This window comes from Rhinolophus sinicus, chromosome 16, assembly GCF_057876585.1.
Source record: "Rhinolophus sinicus isolate RSI-liver-muscle chromosome 16, RSI-T2T, whole genome shotgun sequence".
Taxonomy (NCBI): domain Eukaryota; kingdom Metazoa; phylum Chordata; class Mammalia; order Chiroptera; family Rhinolophidae; genus Rhinolophus; species Rhinolophus sinicus.
In genome coordinates this window covers 133,359,538-133,382,183 of record NC_142516.1, presented here as the reverse complement: position 1 = coordinate 133,382,183, position 22,646 = coordinate 133,359,538, and the positions used below count along the sequence as shown (strand labels likewise).

Genomic DNA, 22,646 nt, shown 5'->3' with positions numbered 1-22,646 from the left:
ATTATTTTCTCATGGAACATTATCTAGAAGCAACAATGTTTTGAATCATTAACCAATGTGCTTCTATCCTATTACCCCTAGTCCCACATAGGGAGAGGGACTGCTTAGTAGATGCTAACTTAGGCAGAGTCTTCTCCACCCCATGTTCAGGTACCTCTATCTCATGACATGATGCTAGATCAATGCTCTGGAATTTAGAAACTATCCCAGATATATGTGTGTGTGCATAGTGGGGGGCAAACCTAAATTAGTGTACTTTACCTGAATTGACAAGATTAAAGTTTTCTAGATTTGTTGTGTCAGGTGGAATGAGACCTTGAGATAGAAACCAAGTCAATGAAAAGTTATGTTTATTTGCACACTAAACATGGGGATTTCCTATTTATTTCCACTTAGCTCATTTACTTCCAAAGGAGCAATTAATTCATTTTTACAAATACAAACTTTCAGTGTAAGGAGAAAGAATCATTCTTTTAAAAATAAAGAAGGAAACTAAAATAGAACTTGCAAATTTATGAACTATGTGAAGAGTCTCATCCATTCCCATAGAATTAACTATGCTTTTCCATACTGGTGATGCCCAAGTCTCATGGCCAACCTTTTCTTTCCTCCACATCTCCACTGGAGCATTTCCAATCAAATTCACCAAATTTAGCCAAATTCGCCGAATTCAGCCATGAAGGGAGATGAGGGCTGGGCTGGGGCCACAGAAATCCCTGTTCTAATCCCTAAGCCAGTGTTCAGTAGGAATTTAACAAGGTGTTAAATGAATAAATGCATGAATAGTTAATTTGTTTTTTCAAGAAATCAATAAGGTGTTCTGTCCACAGGCAATTTTACTTGGTTTCTGAAATTTAAATTGTTTCTATTGCTTTGCAAACAGAACAGGGATAACCTCTCTCCTCTGTGGGGTTCTCAATGAGGGAATGTCAAAAGTTGCTTGCTATTAACCACTGATCAGGTAGAAAAAGGAGTTTCTGGCCATGAAAATTCTCCTCTGTGAAGACTGACAGATCTCAACAAAGGAGAAGATGGTGTTCTCTAGAGCAGGAACATGAATAGGGCTGATGTCCCTTTCGGATTATTCCAGACAGAACCCTGACCCTCAGTCTCCAAGCCTACCTGTCCTCCAATGGGGAGAAGGTAAGGGGAGACCTGCGTTTGTTCATTTGCATTGCTGGGGAGAGGGCCTTCTCTTAACTACTCTGGGGGAGGATTGCTTCTAAGGTCTTATTCCTGACACTCTTCAGGAAGCTCAGAACTGCAGTTCCACCTGTGCCCCTCTCTTCTAAGGCCTGAGGCGGCTCTGGTAGCTGGCTTGACCTCCTGCTTTTCGCTTTGGCTGCAGCTGTGATGACGTATTTGGTCACCACGGTTATATGATAGCTGCGCAGCTCTGCCAGGGCCTCCACACACTGGTTATAGGCTTTCAGAAGTTGGCCATTTCCAGAGGACAGGATGTGATTCCTCAGTGAAGGAGCTGACTGGATTTCTTCTATGAAGGCCTTATGAGAAGGAGGCATGTAGTCTCTCATTCTGAGCAGAAAGTCAGCTGAAAGAAACAATCCAGAACAATGTCATAGTGCCACATGGAAAGATTAGAGAGCCTGTCTGCTTTTCCAGACATTAATGCAGCAAAAACTGTTACTATTGTCCTAGCTATCCCATCTACTTTGCTGGCCCTTATGCTAGTAGACTTCAAATACTCAAATGCACGTTCTTGATTATTGATAGGAGATGGGGAAGGGAAAAAGAAGCAAGCACATCTCAGATAACTGAGTTGGAACTAGATCTATCAGCCAGTGTACATTTATCATAACTACATATGGGCAACAATCTTGCTAGTCACTATGAGAAAATATCTAGAAATATAAGGCATAAACTCTGAAACTGAGTAGCTACTAAATATTTGGCTGAATTTTGTTTCTTGAATGCTTTGTTTTGGAGGGGATGCTAAGGAAGGAAAAAGTAATAGCGTTTATAAAAGACAATAAAGAATCAGTAACTACTTTAATAATAGCCTCTTGAAGTCAAGTTGTTTTAAAATGTAATCAATAGATATTCATAGGAAATGTTCACAGATCATTTATAGGCAATCCATTATGTATTTAGTATTACGCATGGTAAGTCAACTACTAATATTACCAAGTCAAACTTCCATGAAAAGTTATCATAGTTCTAGAGAACTGGCTCTTTGTGAATGAGACTGGATGCTGTGACACCAAATTATAGTCATTTTTTCCTACTCCAACTTAAAAACTCTGTACTATGAAGTGCTTTCGGCAGCTGGGAAACATTTGGTTTAATGCTGCCAGGTAAGAAAAGGAGCACTTTCAAGCTTCTAAAATGATTGACCCCTCCCTTTTCTCATCTAAATAGACTTGGCTGGAGGTTGCACCATTTTTATGGGGAAGGGATTTGGTGAAGGAGCTCAGACCCATCACCAGCTAGACCCAGACTTAGCAACAAAATACCACAGACTTCAAACTCTAGAAGTCTCCCCCATTTTAGAAAAAGAAAGCTGTTGCCTAAGGATCCAAACAAAATTGCAGTGAACAGCTGGAAATGTAGCAATATTTTAAGAGTTGGAAATGGAACCCAATATCCTGCTGAGATCTGATATTAATTGACTTGACACAATAACATATGGCAGGCACACAGTTTCCTGGTTGATTTGGAAAGATACAGACTTCGTGACATCTTAATTTATACTTGCTTTTATCAATCAGTAAAAGCATCTCTGTTCTTCAACCCTGTTAAAAAAATAAATAAAAATGTCTGACTTACCACTTTCCTTGCTATGACGAATGCCCAAGAACTCATCAAAGGCATGAAGCACTGTGCTCTGAGCTGCACTCCCTCCAGAGTATTTCAGGGGCTCTGTGGAGACTCCTTCATATATCAGCCCCACAGGCATTGCTGGGTTATCTTTCCATCTAAGCAAGAGTAAAAGTCAGAAAAAAGTGGGTCCTTGGAGTTAAACGTGTATTTTCTCATATGGAACCAGAGAGTGAGCAACAAAGAGAACATGTTTTTGTTTGTTTTGGTTTTTTGTTTGTTTGTTTTAAGATTTTATTGGGGAAGGGGAACAGGACTGTATTGGGGAACAGTGTGTACTTCCAGGACTTTTTTCCAAGTCAAGTTGTTGTGATTTCAATCTCAGTTGTGGAGGGTGCTGTTCAGCTTCAAGTTGTTGTCCTTTCAGTCTTAGTTGTGGAGGGCGCAGCTCAGCTCCAGGTCCAGTTGCCATTTCTAGTTGCAGGGGGCACAGCCCACCATCCCTTGCGGGAGTCGAGGAATCGAACTGGCAACCTTGTGGTTGAGAGGATGCACTCCAACCAACTGAGCCATCTGGGAGCTCAGCAGCAGCTCAGCTCAAGGTGCCGTGTTCAATCTTAGTTGCAGGGGTCACTGCCTACCCACCATCCCTTGCGGGACTTGAGGAGTTGAACCAGCAATCTTGTGGTTGAGAGCCCATGGCCCATGTGGGAATTGAACTGGCAGCCTTCGGAGTTAGGAGCATGGAGCTCTAACTGCCTGAGCCACTGGGCCGGTCCCCGAGAACATGGTTTTAATAGTAATTTTAGGGCAAAAGACTGGGTATCTTTGTAGGATGTGTACTTAAGCATCATCTTGACCTCAACTTCATAACAGGACACATAATGAAGCCCTTCTCTTTCTTCATTTAAAGGATTTTTTTTTTTTTCTAGAGAAATAAAGGATATTTAGAGAGGAATCCTTGGCATTCATTCCATGGCATATTCCTTAGAAAAACCCAGTTATAAAGATGACATCAGTGCTGATACAGGAAGAAATTAGGGGCTCTGGAACAATCTTCACTCCCTCTGTTAATGTCAACCTTGACCTGATAATTCCACAAGGAGAGATTTGAAAATACACATACACATACACACACACACACACACACACACACACACACACACACGTCTTTGCCCTTCCCTGAAACAGTTGTAACAGTTGTCACATCAGGCTATCAGTTCTAAATACTACTTGATTTTATAGGAATGCCTTTATCAAATACTTTGTTGATAGCAGGTATTGTAAATAAGGATAGTGACAAAGACAACATAATACAACCCTGCACTGACCAGGAGCTAAAGTCAAGGACAGGTAGAAGGACTGGAATAGAGGCACTTAGTCAAGCTCAGATTAATTGAGTTTTCCTCCCCTCCACTCCCCTGTCTTCTCTCCTTTCCTCTCCTCTAGTGTCACTCTGATTTCGTTTCTTCATCTTCTGTCTCTGAGTCCTCCTCTTTCTACTTCCAACTATTTTACTAATTTCCATGTCTGATTTTGTATAGTCTGGATCACAGAGTGCATGTGGATGGCTCCATAATGAAGCCAGAACAATGACACCAGGATCACATGCATATATTTGTACTTACAGTGCTTTACAGTTTATAAACAACTCACATTCATTTTCTCATTTGACCTCTTTTGAGTAGATCAAGGCAGGTTTTTTTAAACCCATTTTACAGATAAAGAAACAGAGACTCAAAGCAATTGAGTCTCCAGGGCCACATTGTTAGAGAACAGGAGAACCAGAACTTAAACCCCCAAACTTATACTTTTCTGTTTTCATGTTCTCGAGACCCCACCATGAAGATATCTACTTTTACTAAGAAATGGAATCTTTTTCTCTTATTGCCTGGAACAAAGTACCACCCCTGTTGTTAACAGTGTAAATAACAGGCTTACATGGTTTATCGCCTTCTTCCTATAAGTCTAAAAGTCATTTTGCTCAGGAGAAGTGAAACACACACATTTCACACATATAGAAGCCGTAGACAGTCTGCTCAGCTTGCTAGTCATGACCTTTTTAAAATAGTTCCCTGAGGCAGGAAATGCTGTAAGGAGCTGGTTGTTTCCTTTTGGGGGTTGTTTTGTGTTGAATGTTCTATGGTTTTCCCTGGAGGACTTTCAGAGTGTCCTTTGCAGTTGGGGCACTCTAGAAAGAAATGAAGCACAGAAAGCAGGGCAGAGGGACAAGTGAGAAGAGCAAAGGAAGGATTCTGATTGTAAGATTGTAACGTGCTGTAGCTGTTATGGAAAAGGGCCCCTTTTTAGGCAGATTTGTAATTGAATCTCAGCTGTGATATTTATTAACTGTGTGCTTTGGCTTAGTAAACCACTCTGAGCCTCAGTTTCCTCATCCAAGCGAAATCAGTATCTACCTTATTGAATTGCTGTAAGAACAATTTAAAATAATACCTGCTCGGTGCCTGGAACATGTTAAGCACTCTATAAATGTCAGCCATTTTATCATTTATTCAGAGTGAGCTGGAATCTCTGCTCTCCCCTTTCATTGTTTTGTAACTTTGTACAAATCCTTCTGAGTTTTAGTTCTCTTAATTTGTACCTACTTCCTAAAACTGCTGGAAGAATTAAATGAGAGGTTTCATGACTTGTTAAGAGTTCAGGACACTAGTTCAATAAAATTTCTAAACAACATTCTATGGGGAAGAAATATTGAAGACGTGACTGCTACTGTGTGGTAAGTGGATCAAACACAGGGACCACGCTTGTTCAGGTTTCCTTTGTAATCCTGTTGATGATCTTATGTAGTTATTTCAGTCTCCTTCACTAGTTCTTTCCATCATGACCATCTCTAAGGGTTGGACTCCCTCGGAGCTCAGTCCTTGGCCTTCTCACTACTGTCACTTCCCGAAGGATCTTGCCTAGCCTCATAGATTCAAAAACCTATTCTGTTTCCAAACCTGCACCTCTACCTGAACCTCTCCCCTACAGTCCAGACTCATATATTTGACTGCCTATGAGGCATCTCCACAGGAATGGACTTGTCCCAAGCTGAACACCTGATCCCCCCTCCTTTTTGCCACACTTGTTCTGCCTATAGTCTTTCCGATCAGAGAAAATGGCAGCTTCGTTCTTTGCAAATTGGGCCATAACCGTGAGAATCATCTTTGATCTCTCTCTTTTCCATTTTGCATGCAATCCAATAGCAGATCCTGTCATCTTTACCTTCAGTCTATATCCAGAACTGATCATTGCCTCTAGTGTCACCACCTTAGTTCAAGCCATGCCCTGGATGTATAGTAAAAGCTTCCTAAATACATTCCTGGCTTCCATTCTTTTTCTGAAATAATCTATTTTTTACTTAGAAGACAGAGTGATGATTTGAAACTTTATACAGATCATGTCATTCTTCTCAAACTTGCCAGTGTTACTCATTTCACTCAGAAAAGAAGCAAACAAGTTCCTACATGATCTGATCTCCCAGTATGACTTGTATTTTTCTCATTCTCCCCCCTGCTTACTCCATCTAAGTGCTGCTGGCTTCCTTGCAGCTCTTCCTTCATGACAAACATACTCCCATTTCAGAGTCATTATCATTTCTGTTCCTTTTTCTTGGAACAAGTATCTAGGTGGCTTACTTCTCACTTAAATGTGTAGCATTCCCAGATCACAATATATAAATTAGAAACTTTGGTTGCCACCCCTAACACTCCATAATGTCCTATGTCCTACTTTATATCTCCTCATATCACATATTGTTGTAACATATATTGTATGCTACTTGTTCTGATTATACTTATTTCTTCATCATCTGTATCCCATCTTTAAAATAAATGTAAGCTCCACAGGAGTGAAGTTGCTGTTTTATTTTGCTGCTTCATTCCCAGCACCTAGAACTGTGCCTGACATGTAGTAAGCACTCATTAAATATCTGATAAGTAAATGAATGAAAAAATAGCATTCTATAATTATATATTATATATCTAGACTGTGTAGAACCCAAGTATATTTTTTTAAAGGACCTGGTCAGCTTAAAAGAGCCATCAGATGCTCAAATTGCCAAGACATCAATCAATCTCTTTGTGTGCCCAAACCCGAAGAAGACATGTTGAAGCCACATTGAAGATGATAGAAAAAATACCAGTGTGAAAGTCAAAAAAGATAACAGCATCTACTTTCAAAACCCACATTCTCCATCTATGATGAGATTTGTCTAAGGAAGGAAAATTGGGTTTCTTTGGAAAGCCCAGGGATTGCTCCCATGCATTCTCAGGCCCAAACTGCTGTTTGTGAAGGAAAGGAATTATTTTCCTTTCAAATCTCTGTAGACAAGGTTATTTTTAGCCTTTCTTGTAGCATATTTCTAGCAAACCCAAGAAAAGCAGACATTTAAAAAGAAAGAAAGAAAATAAAAAAAGAAATGAGATGACATTTGTTTTCCACAGGGGCTATTAACTTTCCTGAAAATTTTAATGTGAGCGGGAAATAAAGGGAATGTTTTTCATCTGCAGATGAAATCTCTTAACCCTCCTAAATAAAAATGTTTTAAAAAGTAAACAAAAATAATGAATCAAGCATCAAGAACACAGGAGCAGATTTAGAATTTTCAAGACAACCCTATTGGGAATTGTCAGCAATCCAGATGTTTTTGGTCATCACTACTTATCAATACACTTAGGATTTGGTACTTGTCATTTAGTTTAGCTACATGGGAAACATTTTTCAGTATCAGAAACAGGGGAGATATTTATGTAGATCACAGATAAAATGTGTCACTGACCCAGAACTTATTTTAATGATAACAAAGTCACCCTCTGATGCCCATCTAATCATGATAGATAAAATTCCAAAAATATTGCCCCAAGATTCCCAGTTTAATTCCTAGAACTGTTAATATTATGAGAGAGCATACCTGTTGATATCATGCATTATATGTCAAGGAAAAGGGACTTCACAGATGTAATTAAGGTTATTAATCAGTTGACCTTAATATAGGGAGTTATTCTAGATTATCTAGGTGAGCCAAATCTAATCAATAAGACTAGTGGCTAGTGGCAGGAGAAGTCAGAGAGATTTGAAATACTGGAAAGACAGGAATTAGCGTTGCTGAGTTGGAAGAGACCGTGTGACAAAGAATTCAGGAGTCTTCTAGAAGCTGAAAGCAGCTGCCGTCTGACAATCAGCAAGGAAACAAAGACCTAAGTATCAAAACTACAAAGAATTAGAGTCTATCAAAAATCTGAATGAGTTTAGAAGTGAATTCTGTCCCAGATTCACCACATAACAGCTCAGGCCAGCAGATACCCTGACTTGGCCTTTTGAGACCCTTAAGCAGAGAACCAAGCTGAGCTCACCTGGACTTCTGACTTGCAGAAATGTGAGATACTTAATGTGTGCTGGTTTAAGCTGCTAAAGTTGTGGTAATTTGTTATGTAACAAGGAAAACTAATACAACCTTAGAGAACAAAGGAAAGCACGAAGAGGTTTTCCAGAATTAGGTGCTTCCTAAATCTCAGTCTATTTTAAAACATTTAAAAACTGACCTTTGTTTTTGTTTTTGTTTTTGTCTAATCCTACCAAAGCATATTTATATGTTTTGCTTAATATGGGTTGGTAGAATCTCTATTCTATAATCAGATCTTGTCTTGACCCTGACTACATGCAAAAAATACAGAGAGCAAACAAGAGTTCTGCAGGATGTATAACCTCTTTGGGGAGGGTTTCCGGAGTGAAAGTCTAAAGTCTGAGACACACTCCCAATTCCATTTCTGTGCCCTTTCCCCTTTTTTCTCTTTTCACCAAAAACCAGGTCGCCATTACTTTCAAGTTATTCTCTAGAAACCTTCCTGCTTCTTTCCACTCTCCACACCCTACAATGAGGAATACCCACCAGGGCTGTCCTCCCTTAGAGAGGGAGGCTGCTTTCTCACACTCCAGACCTACCCAATCTAGATAAAAAACTTCATACATATTTTTACCTCATTTTTGCACCAACAGAATATATCACTAAAGCAATAAATTAATAAATTCATTGATTTTGGTATTTGACACGTCTCTTGTTACATCCAGGCACAGCTTCAGATTCTTTCTATAAATAACACTTCAGGCATCTCCTAGGTATCAAGATGGCATACCGGATGACATCTATTTCACATTTTTTACCTCATCCATCTACTACCTCTGCCTTTCACTTTTCACCATTACAAAACAAAAAAAACACACAATTTCTCTCAGCTAAAATGAATAGGAAAGCAATCTCATTAAAACATGTCAAGATATAATTAATGTATTTAAAATAAGAAATATATCTGAAAGTAGAGTTCTGTTTCTAAAGAAATTACAGGCCATGTGACAAAAGGAGGATACACAGGAATATGAGAAAATGGCTTGGGGTAGCTCTTCTAGGAAGAAAGTTTTTAAGCTACTGTCTATGTCTCTATCTGCCTCAATAACAAAGGGCGAGAATGAATATAAATGATTGAGCTTTGTGGGTGGCACAGTGGGCTTTTTTCCCCCTTTCTCTAATCAAGGTGGGGTTCTAAAAAAGGTAAATACTAATGAATCTAATATGATGGCCTAAGGACAATTACTTTAAACTTAAAAATTCAACCTTTAATGTTATTTGTCACGTAGATGGTACCCCCACTTCCTTTATCCAAGAGTGGATCCAGGTGATTACTTTGCTAACAAGGGTTACTCGGTTGGTTACTTACTTTAGGAAGAAAGCTTTTGTCTGTTTCTACACCCATAAATTTGGAAAATGCTACAGAGACCTCACACAAGAAACCAGTTGAACTATACTTACCCTGAGAGAAAGATCCGGATGACTGCATAAAATATGTCTGGATCTACATAATCTGGAGGAGCAATCAAAATGTGAACTTTACTACAAGGCAAAAAAAGTAATTGGTTACATATGCACAAGCTCTGCTGCTCTCCTGGGGCTGCCTCCTCTATCTGATCTGCATGGAGGCCTGGAATGAAGGCAACAGCAAGAGGTGGATGGAATGTTCTCTTTTGTAGTTGCCCTCATTGGCACTTACAGAACTTTTAAACTATTCCAAATGCTGCCCTTTTCTATTTGTGGTACTTCCCTTTTCTGTACTTAACAACAACAAAAAGAGAGATCAAGGCCATCTTTAAAAAATTAATAATTTAAACAGACATGACGTTTGAGAAAATGTGGAAAGTCGAAAGGACAAAAGTGGAGAAAAAGAATCACCTCTCCCACGGCTTTCACAAGAGAGAAAACTAAAGCCATCGATCCTCAAGCAAAGTTGTGTATAGTCAACAAAGGACAGATGAGTGGAGAGTCTCTTGCCCAGGGACTGCCACACAAGGTCAGATACAGGTTCATTTAGATCCATGTTTAGGTGCATTCATTAATCTGGGCAGCTATTTTTAAATCTAATTCAATATCTGAGGATAATTGATTCCACTAGTTTATTAACTTGTATATAAGGAAGCAGATTTTCACATTTGTACTAAATTTATTTTCATCAACTTTTGAAGGTTGTTCTCTTTCTTCACTTAACAGGATCCCTCTGTGACCAACCATGTTTCTCTTATCCACATTCCTGTCTATGTCTCTTTGTTTCTGAGAGAAAACAAAACAAAACAGAACATTTTTTTTTTTAATGAGACTTAAATAATGACATCTTCATACTATCAATTTCCCTTTTTTACCATTACACCTACTGTCTTGTTCACCATCTCTATTTTTCTGAAGCCCCATGGCTTGGGTAACTAGTGTCTTTCTTCAGCGTCAGGATTTCTCCATGCTCCTGAATAATGTCACATTCTCTCTGCTGTTCTGTGACAATTCTCCATGTGCCAGACTTTTCTCTGGTGTTATTTTTGCATCTTACCCATTTGGTACTCTGTTCCCACAAAAATGCTAAATATTATATACAAATTTTTGCTGAAGCAGTAATGACTGGCAACAATTTAATATATTATCCAATTTACCATATTTAATGAAGAAAAGTCAAATGATTATTTCAATCGACACAAAATAATCCTGGTGTAAAATAATTTCGATAGATGTAAAAAAAATCCATTCATGATTAAGACAAACAAACAAAACATTTTAATTAATTCAGAATAGGAGGGAACATCCTCAAACTGATAAAAGGAATCCACAGAAAGCCTACAGTACACACTTAATGTTAGAATATTAAAAATAAGTCTTCAAATGTGGAACAAAACAACGATCAGCACATCTATTCAATACTATATTAGGAGTCCTAGCCAGAAGAATAGAAACAAAAATTTTAAAAAAAATAAGTTGTAAGTATTATAAATGAAGAAACAAAAGAACATTATTTTCAAATGATATGATTTCTGCATAGAAAATTCAGATAATCTGTAGATAATTATTAGAATTAATAAGTGTGTTTATCAAGGTGCTAGATTCAAGGTTAACATTTAAATATCAATTTTATTCTATAAACCAGTAACAATCAGGAGTTAGTTAAATCACCACATTCACTAGAAACAAAAATATAAAGTAACTTTGAATAAAACAGAAGATATTTAAATCTTTTATCTTAAAAAAAATTAAAGAAAAGTTTGTCCATTTGAGGAAAATCGAGAAAACTCAATATCAATATCTAAGAGGAGAAATATATCTAAATGAGAGTTTTCTATCAAGATAAACTTCTTTTGTCACAAAAGAAGAATATTCACTAATATGAAGACATGATTTAGGGTAGCTTGTCTAGGAACCTCAATGTTTTCATGTTATTGTATATGTTTCCACCTGCCTTGATCATAAGACAGAAAGACTGGATATAATATCAAAATTATGTATTTTTTTCCAAATTAATATACAGATTTAATGCAATTTGAACCAAATTCCTAACAGAGATTTTTTTTTTAATGGTATTTGACAAACTGATTCTGACAGTTTATATGAAAGGCAAAGGCTCAAAGACAAGACAGGCATCCTTGGAAAGAAGAGCAAGGTGAGAATTTTTTTATATACCTTAAAATGAAAAATACTATGAAGATATGGTTCTTAAGACAGATGGCATTGGTGGGAAAGATAAACAGACAATGAAACAGAATAGAGAGCCTGAAAACAGATCCAGTCATTTAAGAAGAACTGATAGAAAAGTATTGCAAATTAGTGATTATTCACAGAGGGGAAATTGAATTTATTTCCTATGTCATACTACGTATAGATAATAATTATATGTGAATTAAGGACTAAAATGTGAAAGCTAAAACAACAATTTCAGGAGAAAATGCAGGAAAATATATTTATGACCTAAGATTTTGAAATATCTTGTGCAAAACCTAAAACTGAGGCTTTTACAAAAGAAAGGACAGGTACTTTGACTATATTTAGATTAAGAACTTCTGCTTTCAAAAAGTGTAACAAAATGAACCACAACATTTGCAACACATATAACTAACAAAAATCAGCCTCAAGAGTTTACAAAAACTCATAAAAAGCCATAGGCAAAATATAAAAGATTATTAGAAAAATAAGGAAAGACATGCCTTTCACAAAAACGGGGACATGAGTGAGGGGCACCCATGAACACACACACACACACACACACACACACAGGGAGAGAGGGAGGGAGGGAGGGAAGGAGAGAGAGAAAGAGAGAGAGAGAGAGAGAGAGAGAGAGAGAGAGAGAGAGAGAGAGAGAAGATAGTCAACATATTGAAAATCAGGGAAATGCAAGAGTGACATCATCAATATTATGGCATAAGAGTTTCTAATGTCTTCCTCCCAAGAACACTGATTTATATAGTCATCCATGGATAAGAGATCTTTTGTGAAAGTCCAGGAGTCCAGGGAAGAAGTTCCAGCACACTGGACCAAAAACAAACACACACAAAAATCCGAGACTGAATGCACCCAAAAGAGTGAGAACATTTCACTTTACCCACAACACCCCTCTCACAAGGCAGCATAGTTCAGTGTCACAAAAGACCTTTTTGGCCCATGATTTTTCCTGCAAGGGAAAGTGAAAACATATGAGTGAGTGCCTAGCTTCCCAGGTACACAGAATGCTTCCAGAGACGCGTGTCTTTCCCACCCCTCCCAGAATACTGAGGTGAGCTGAGTGACTGGGAAAACTGGGGAGTAGGGAGCGGCTGTGAGACCTCTTGGGGGACATTAAAGGGTTGCAGATCCTACTAACCACCTCACAGACTCCATCAGGATACCCTCCCACGAGCTACTGAGGATGACCTGCCTGCCAATCCCCCTAACTGGTCCATGGGCACCCTTAGTGCTCAGGGTGCCTCATCCACACACCCCATACCGCACTCTGTGGCCACTTCCTCCTGCACACTGCTGAGGGCGGCAAGAGAGCCTTTGTAGAGAAAGAAGAACAAAGCAGGAGGCACCAGGCTCCCTGATTTCAAACTTCCTACAAACCTATAGTAATTACACCAGTATGGTGCTGACATAAAAACAGACACACAGATGAACAGAAGAGAATTGAGAGCACAGAAATAAACCCACACATATATGGACAATTAATATATAACAAAGGAGTCAAGAATATGCAATGGAGAAAGGACAGTCTCATCAATAAATGGTTTTGAAAACACTGGGCAGCCCCACGCAAAGGAATTAAACTAGACCATTATCTTATACCATACCAAAAAATTAATGCAAAATGGATTGAAGACTTGAATGCAAGACCTGAAACCATAAAATTCATAGAAGAAAGCATAGGCGGTAAGCTCCTTAACATTGGTCTTAAGGTTATTTTAGTGGATCTGACTTCACAGCCAACAAAAACAAAAGCAACAATTAACAAATGGGACTACATCAAACTAAAATACTTCTGTGCAAAAAAGGAAACCAGCATCAAAACAAAACAGCAATCTACTGAATGGGAGAAGATATTCACAAATCATATATCCAATAACTAGTACCCAAAATATATAAAGAAGTCATACAACTCCACAACAAAAAAGTGAATATCCCATTTAAAAAAGGGCAGAGGATCTGAATAGATATTTTTTACAACGAAGAAATACAGATGGCCAACAGGAACATGTAAAAATGTTCAACATCACTAATTATAGGGAATGCAAATTAAAACCATGATAAGATATCACCTCATACCTGTCGGAATGGCTATTATCAAAAAAGCAAGAAATAACAAGTGTTAGAGATGATGTGTAGAAAAGGGAACTGTTGGTGGGAATGTAAATTGGTGCAGCCATGATGGAAAACAGTATGTAGATTCCCCCAAAATTACGAAGAAAACTACCATAGCATCCACCTATTCCACTTCTGAGTATTTATCTAAAGAATATTAAATTACTAATTTGAAAAGATATATACACCCCTATGTTCATTGCAGCATTATTTACAATAGCCAATATATGGAAACAACTTATTGATGGATAAATGAATAAAGATGTTTATATATATATATATATATATATATGTTTATATATATATATATATATATATATATATTGCTCATCCATAAAAAAGAATGAAATCTTGCCATTTATGGCAACATGGATGGACCTTAAGGGTATTATGATAAGTCAATAAGTCAGATGAAGAAATTCAATTCACTCATATTGGAATCTAAAAACAAACAAACATAACAAATGTATAAGCAAAATGAAACAAAACAAACTCATAGATACAAGGAACAGATTGGTCATTACCAGAAAGGATAGGAGTTGAAAGGTGGAAGAAATGAGTGAAAAGAATCATCTATGGTGATAGATGGTAACAAGACTTTGGTGGAGATCCGTTCGTACTATACACAGATGTTGAAGTATGATGTTGTACACCTGAAGCTTATATAATGTTACATGCCAATTTTACTTAAATGAAAAACAAAACACACACACACACACACACACACACACACACACACACACACACACACACACTGTGGGGACAGAGCCCCAGAAAGCAGTTTCCAGGCTCTCGGCCTCACATAGAAAGGTGCTGGCTCAGGTAGTAAATGGCCATCAACTGTGATTGGATGGCCATCAGCTGTGGCTAGTTGTCCGTCAGCTGTAACCAGTGAGCCATTGGCCACTAATATAACTGCTGTGGCTACGCTAGCAAAAAAATGGGGGCTAGCAAGAAGATGGTGGCTGGCAAGCGCGGACTGCAGTTAGGAAGGCGGGTTGCAGACAGTGTGGCTCCTGCTTCCTGTGTCTCCAACCCAGCTGCCAGCGAGAATATAGTGGTGTGACTCCCCTACCTATGGCTCCGTGGGTGTTCCTTTTTGGCCTCACCATATCCTGCGTTCTTATGTGGGGAGCGGGAGCAGAGCCCCCCCCTTCGCAGGCCACCCCACACGACACACACACACACACACACACACACACACACACACACACACACACACCCTGTATATTTTTTAGATTCTTCTGATAGAGGAAGTTGAAGAGCTGACTACCCTGGAGATGGAATGTAGTCAGCTGAATAAAGTGTAACCCAGAAGGAACTGGCCACATCTATCAAAACTTATCCTGTACCAGCCACAGGAAAAGGAGCACTGGAAGGGCCATCAAATGAAGCCTAATGCCACTTGAGAAAAAAAGAATGAAAGGGGCATTAGAGAATGTAACGACAACTCTCAGCAGTAGCCACAGTGCTGGATGGAGTACATACAGCCATTGCTGTTGTGTGCCTCATTCCCTTCTCCCAAACTTCATACAAGACCTCAACAGGCAAAGAAATGTATGACCTCCGAAGAGGAAACTACCCGAATCACAAGGGAACACCAGAAAAGGACAAAACCACGAGACTCTGCAAACTGAGAGATCATCCACTACTAGTAGTACGCACAGCAATCTGGTACAATTAAATAAAGCTAATACACCAGCGCCATCTTGTGGATGTTGCCCAACCTTCAGACCCTTTGCCACCAAGCAGAGCCTTAAACATGCAGGAGCCCCATACCATGCATTTGTCCCAAGGTTCTGGTGATGTCCTGAATGGAGAGTCTCAGTTGCTGCAGGGCTTGGAGCAGAGAATCCTGGCTGGGCTGCAAGACGGCATTCACTGCCTGAATAAGTGCCTGGGGAGGAAATTCATTCACTCAATATATTAGCATTCACTTAAAGCCCTTTGATGTGGAGTGAGCAGCAGATCTGTGGGAATCCCGGTGAAGGGTGTCCCTCTGACTATTGGACTGTTTGGTAGGTCTCCCCTGGGAGTGCTCTTAAACTAGATTTGCTATGAGGTCTGCCTGAAAGGAGGCTCTCTCTGGGCATCTCCCAGATAGACCCTTGGTTCGGTTTTTCTGGATCTTTCCACTAATTGCTACTTCTTATAACTCTCAGGGGCATAATTATGATTTTTTTTCCCTTCTGTATTTATCAAACATTATAATAATTTCTATGTCTGAATCTTGAATTAGGGCACCTTCAATGCTGAGCTTTGTCTTACATAACATCAGACAGATTCTGTAGAGCTTCCAGGTGCCGAGACCCCCCATTATGAAATCTTCCTTGTCTCTAGCAGTCTCTACCTTTTATGAGCTATATTTGGAAGACCAATATTTTATTCTGCATCTATTGATGTACTAAATACACTGATGAGAAGTAAAGGGACCATATACCATGTTTCTCTAAAAATAAGACCTAGCCAGACCATCAGCTCTAATGTGTCTTTTTAAGCAAAAATTAATAGTAAAATAAGACTGGGTATAATATAATATAATATAATATAATATAATATAATATAATATAATATAATATAATATAATAAATATAATGCCAGGTCTTATATTAATTTTTGCTCCAAAAGACACATTAGATCTGATGGTCCGGCTAAGTCTTGTTTTCGGGGAAACACGGTAGTTTCACTGTTGAGAGTGAAAGAGAATGTTATAATAATTATGCCATGACTGCGCAACCTGCTTAGCATACAGTAAGCTTCAAAATGTGCTTATCAGGGAAGGTGGTGAGGAAAGACATAACCCTAACTCAATTATCTTTAGACAAGGCATGAATTCTCTAGCCGCTCCCCTGCTGCTCCACCATCTTTTGTCTCACTCCTGACCTTTCTGTTAGCTCCCTGACCCCTGAAGGAATTCAAGTTTGTAATCCCCCAGGGCTAGGTAATCTCAATGATGGTTCTTTTCCCCTGAGCCTTTGCACAGCAGTTCTGTCTGCCAGGAATATGTTCTCTTTCTCTTTCTTTCTCTCTCTCCACGCCCCCCTCCACCCCCCACCCCCATCACCCTTCCTTAATTCCTATATATCACTCAGGTTTTAAATTTAGCTGTCATTTCCTTTGGGAAGCTTTGCCTGACCCCCTGACCCTTTAGGTCTGGATTAGGTTTTAGATGTCTTTTCATGAAACACTGCATCCCCCCCCCCCTTATTACCATATACATCAGCTCATTTGCCTCCACTAGATCATGAGCTTCAGTGGTGGCCAGAATGATGTTCCCCCAGATGTTCCACTGTCTAGAACAATGCTTGTTTGTTGAAAGGACCACTGGTCGCTTCTAAGTTTTACAGGAGTTGAGGAAGGTATTATCTCTGTGGACTAGAGCTTAGATCTCTTTCCTCAGACATAAAGCAATAGGACAAAGCCTATGCTCATCTGCATTGATTAATTCACTGAAGGGAAAGGGACTGGGTGGGAAGTAAAGCTCAAACTGATTTCTCATTTAGACAAAAAAAAAAAAAAAAAAAGAAAAAGAAAGAAAGAAAAGAAAAGGTGCTTTGAGTGAAAAGATACCTTCATTCCAGGTACTGCTGCTTTTTCCACCAAAACAGTCACCAGTACAAAGCCACGTAGGCTTTCTCCCCCAGGCAATGAGACAATGGTGTCCAAGTTCCTTGGGAATGAGATGACATATTGGACACCATGAGTATGCATGACCCCTAGGTCCCCTCAGAGTTAGACAACTATATATCCAGGGTAGAATCAGTGAACAGCTTTCACCTTTTTAATAGGAAAGCCCCAAGGATGGGCATCTACCTTCAGCAACATTCAGAAAGGAAAGAGAACAGATGTACTCAAGCCTAAGTTCAACTGGTCTTAGGACTTTCAAAGTCTAGCATGGCCCTGATGGTCCAGACCATCCCCCTAGTGGAAGAGCTGAAGCATGAGTGGGCAGATGTTGTTGATTCTTTATAAGGCCAATCTATGGCCTATCACACCATTCCTGTCAGGAGCATACATAGTCTTAGAGCTATAATGACCACAAGCAACAGCTAATTCCTTGCTCCTTTTTTTACAGATATGAAACTATGGCCCAAAGAAGCAAAACAGCTTGCCCAAGGTCATACAGCTCCTTAGTCACAGGAGCAGGTGGAGACCAGTTTCATAACTCAGACTAGTGCTTTCTAATTAGCAATTTTGTTTTGTATAACAGGGTGAGAGCTGGAAGACCGTTAGAGAGGGATCACTTTTAAATGACCTGTGATCATATGGATTCAAATATCCCAGATGTAGATCCAGTCTACAAAACCTAAAAACTTTATTTCATGAGTCACTTCTGCCTCTAACATATTAAATATGAGAAGAGATGAAAACAAACACAAAAGAAAAGTAATTCAGGAGCTCCATTGTTCCAGCAGTGACTTTAGTGTGAGAAATGGTGTCTTCACCCTTCCATCCCTCCATCTCCCGAGCTACAGCTTTTATATGAACCCCTTTACTGAGCTGAGGTTTGGTGATGGGCGAGGCAATGTCAATTTGGAGACTCGCTTTGCTCTTTGCGGAAAGAGGAGCCTAAGGATGTCTGGGCCAGACCCGCCCCATGGGCTCCAGTCCATGTAACAAAATATTTCAAACGGATCCTTCTGTAGCTATGTCAGGCACTGCCTGAAATTTGACCTTTCATAGAAGTTATGATGAAACGAGAGATCATTTTCAGATCATTAAAGAATTAGTGACTTTTTTTCTTGCATTGCACTTACTTGTTTTATTATGTACGAATTTGAAACTATAGTACAGAAAATTAATTACCTAATCCCAACAAATCATTCACTGTTAAATTTTGGATTGTTAATTTTTCGTACATTCTTCGAGACTTATTTTTACATACATTTTTGTACAGCTTATATAATATACGTACATTTTGGAATGCTTTCTCTTTTTGTTTTATTGTAAACTTTTAAAGTTAGCATGAATTCTAAAGTAAGTGAAGGATTTCTGAGAACTTACCTTATGTCCAGGGGTCTAGTCAAATTTCAATGAATGACAACCACAAACAGAAAAAGAAAATAAAGGAACAAGTCAGTTTGTAAACCAGATATGCCTTCTAGGGTCACATGTACACAGGCACACACTTTCATGTTCAAATGCACATGCGTGTGAGTGCACACACACACATGCACACATACATGTATCCAAGTGCACTTTGGCTATCACAGGCTATAACTAGACTATGGGCCACTGTGTGACAAAGGGTGAGGCAAATCTCAACTCCTATCTCAGCCCCAGAACATTTAGCCTGTGGCATCATGATAAATCATCTTACTCCTTTTGTATTTTTTAATTACCACAAACTCATATTTTTGTTGTAGGTATTCTCCTACTCACCTTTTAGCACCTACTTTAAGTGGAATTTCACCAAGCTTTCTCATGAGTGTTAAAGCCTGAATTGATGTAATTTCTTTGAAATTCTAAAGGGTTTATTGTTTGTATCACTCTGGCATTTGTTGTGTATTGCTTTGTTTTGTTATTTAACCATTTTGGGTGTACTTTGCTTCCATTTCTTTCATTTCTTTATTGCACTCAGCTCTGTGCTAGGCATATTAAGAGACTCAAAAAAAAAAAAAAAAAAAAAATGAAGAAGAAGAAAAACATTACCAAGAAGAATAACTACTGAATCCCAAGGCTGTGTCTGCATCTCTGGGATTAAACTAGCCCTGCATTCTTACCCACTGAAAAAGTAGCTTTTTGTTGTTTTTACTTTACCACCCCAGTCCAGTCATTTTCCCCTTCAACCTTCCCCACTTCTTTCTCTTTGAATCACAGACTCAGCTTATTAAATATATGATGTCTTGACCAGAACCATTTCTTCACATATATCTATTATTTTTTTCTGCCCAAAGCCAGATACAGCACCTTCCTAGGGTAATATTAGTCACCAATTTTGTTATTAAAGCAGAATTGGTCAAAGATCATAATTCATAATTATAAAAAACATAAAATCCCAGGGCTCAGAAGTCCTTAGAGAGGTGAGATGGCCCAATCTCATTTTCTTCAAGGGGCATGCATGTAAATTAATCCTAAAGGATTTATTGTTTATTAAGTGCTTAATTCTTTAAAAGTAATTTCCCATCATCTCTGGCAATCCTGTGTTTACCCACAACCCTAATGCTAAGGAAGCTTTTTCCACATGTCTGACTGAAATGTCATGTTAGCTATTTCAGTAAGTCACAGAAGTGCTATCTCTTGCATCTACAGCCTGAAATAAATTTGAGTGTGATAATGAAGTTCAAAGGAAAATTCAATACCTCACCATTTCTGCCCCATTCTATTTATTGGAATTTCTTGTCTTTAAAAACTCATGCTATTTCTACTGTAGACAAATGCCAATATCCCCAACCTGTCAAAGGAATCATACTAACTAGGTGGAATAGACAGCAGTATTAATCAAATTTTCAATCAAACACGTCTAGAGCACCTACTCTCAATTCATACGTAATCATTCATGATCACTATATAAACGATCATTTATTGAAGTTCCTGGTCCTAACTTGACTTGAATGGAGGACACATTAAGGAATAATAAACAATTTGATGGGAAAGAATGAGTGAAACCTGATTGTGCAGGAGCTTGAAGATCAGGTTGAGAAATTCAGATTTGATATAGAAGCAAACAAATAAAAGTGGTTTGTGTCAATGTGTTCAGAGTGAGTTGAGAGGAAAGTTCTGGGAACTGTGACTTTTGAACTTGGGTTCAAGTTCACCCATTCTTTGGCACCATATAGCAGACAATAAATATGAACCTCTTTGATCACAAAAGAGTTGAAAAAGCTTTGGCCTTTCCGGTAGGGAGAATACAGACTGCCCCTTATTGAGTTTCCATCTGTTCAAATCCAAAGCACTTTCTCTTTTACCTTTCAGGATTCTTTGTAGTCCAGTTTGTCAACACCAAGTCTGCGTGGACCAGGATAGGAGGGAGGCCCAGACTCCGGGAGACTTCGACAAAGGGAAGGGCAAGATTTCTTGGTAGAACCTTTCAGATATTAATCCAGACAATTAGCTTGTTCCAGAAAGAATGCAACAGAGGACCTAATCATGGCTGTCTTTTATTCCACCAATCCTGTGGTAGAGAAATGACTTCGGGATGAAACAAATTATCTGAATGATCTGTACACACACACACACACTCCTCACTCTCACATTTTTTCTGTTAACAACCTAGTGGATATATTGTTTACAAGTACAATCTGAAATTTATGTGGAAAAATACAAATTGGAACACACACATATACATATGGTATAAAATATTACCCGAATGTTGGCTATTCAGGGAAGGGCATTACCAAATGTTTAAGCATGAATTGGAGGCTGAGTTGATGAACAGGAGGAAAAAATACCATTTATCTATATTTATCTATCATCTGTCTATCTATCTATCTATCTATCTATCTATCTATCTATCTATCTATCTATCTAGATATGGATAGATATGTAGGTGTGTGTGTGTGTATAAAACTAGGAGATTATATATATGTGTGTGCATCTATACACACCCATACCTGTGGTTGTGTGTGTATTTATGTGTCAGTCAGGGAGAGAAATGAGGAAGACAGAACACTTCATCCTGTGTGGCAACTGACTCTGTCAGTCACTTCATACGTCAAACCCAATAACAACTTCAAGTAAGTCACCTCAAGACAGACCCCATTCAACTCCTGAGTTATCTGAGGAACACTCTGAAGAGACTTATCTGCCCACAAGTCCAGAAAAACTATTCAGATCCATGGAGGGAGTCTCAATTTGTAGACAAGGCTCATCTAGATTCAAAAGAACATTATTATGCCCCCTTTCTCCCACTTCCATTTTTATTTCCCCTTAAGATAGAAGTATTTATTAAGGAAGCCCTGCTTCTGTTTTCATTTTCCCTTAGATGTTCAAATAGACTTGGGACAGAACTGTTTCTTCAGTAGAAACAATGAAGAGCTTTAAAGAGTTTTAAAATTCAGACTTAGGTCAGCTTCCCTAAGGAGGCAGGATAAAAGGAGGGCAGTGCAGAAGAGAGGTGTCTACTTAGTTGAAAAGTCAGAGGAGACACAAAGAAAGTAAGAGACGATCCAAGTCTGGGGTGTGGGGGGCTCACTGGGCCTGGAGTACATGGACACACCTTGAAGCTGGAGACTCTGTTCCCTGTCACCCTTCTCTACCCTTTCCCCAATTTAGGATTACGTTTTGGAAATCAGATGGGGGACAGAATCCCATGGGATGTTCTGTCGTGTGCCTAGATTTTAAACTTTCCAATATCAAATACATGATTTTTTAAAGTTAGACGTCCTGGCATTTTAAAAGTCTGAAGCAGCTCTATACTTTTTTTTTTTTTTTTTCTCTCTCACTTTCCTTTTTTTCCTTACTGGGACTCTCAGGTATTTACTTGAGAGGTAAGAGGTAGGATCAACCAGGCAAACAAAACAGGCATGGGCTGCTCACAGAACCATGGAGTACTGGAACAAGAGCAACCCTGATTTCTAGAAAAGGTACATTTATATAAATAGAAAGGGAATAGTCCTTTATACTGCAAAGAGAGGAACTGGGAGATTTCATGTCTCAAGATTCAGGTTGAAACTATAAAAGGTTACGCAAAGATTTCAGAAGAGATTTAAATGAATTGCTAAGAGACAATCTAATAACTGGTAGATAGCAAGCAGTATTAAACAAAAATAAAAATTAGTGCTGTAAATGTCAA

At 38.7% G+C, this 22,646-nt stretch overlaps 1 protein-coding gene across 4 annotated transcripts in view; it reads right to left on the bottom strand.

Moving 5' to 3' along the window:
• Positions 1–333: 333 nt before the first annotated feature.
• IDO2 (indoleamine 2,3-dioxygenase 2) overlaps positions 334–22,646 on the bottom strand; it is a 43,123-nt gene continuing 20,810 nt past the window's right edge. For 3 of the 4 annotated variants that reach the window (XM_074329607.2, XM_019742136.3, XM_019742138.3), the window contains 7 exons: positions 20,821–20,939; positions 18,917–18,931; positions 17,483–17,582; positions 15,692–15,809; positions 9,584–9,635; positions 2,788–2,936; positions 334–1,552 (listed from right to left, as the gene is read on the bottom strand). In XM_074329607.2, coding sequence (XP_074185708.2) covers positions 1,197–1,552; positions 2,788–2,936; positions 9,584–9,635; positions 15,692–15,809; positions 17,483–17,582; positions 18,917–18,931; positions 20,821–20,939 — 909 coding nt within the window. In that variant the 3' untranslated portion in view covers positions 334–1,196. The remainder of the gene's footprint in view (positions 1,553–2,787; positions 2,937–9,583; positions 9,636–15,691; positions 15,810–17,482; positions 17,583–18,916; positions 18,932–20,820; positions 20,940–22,646) is intronic. The other variant, XM_019742137.3, reaches the window with a different exon arrangement.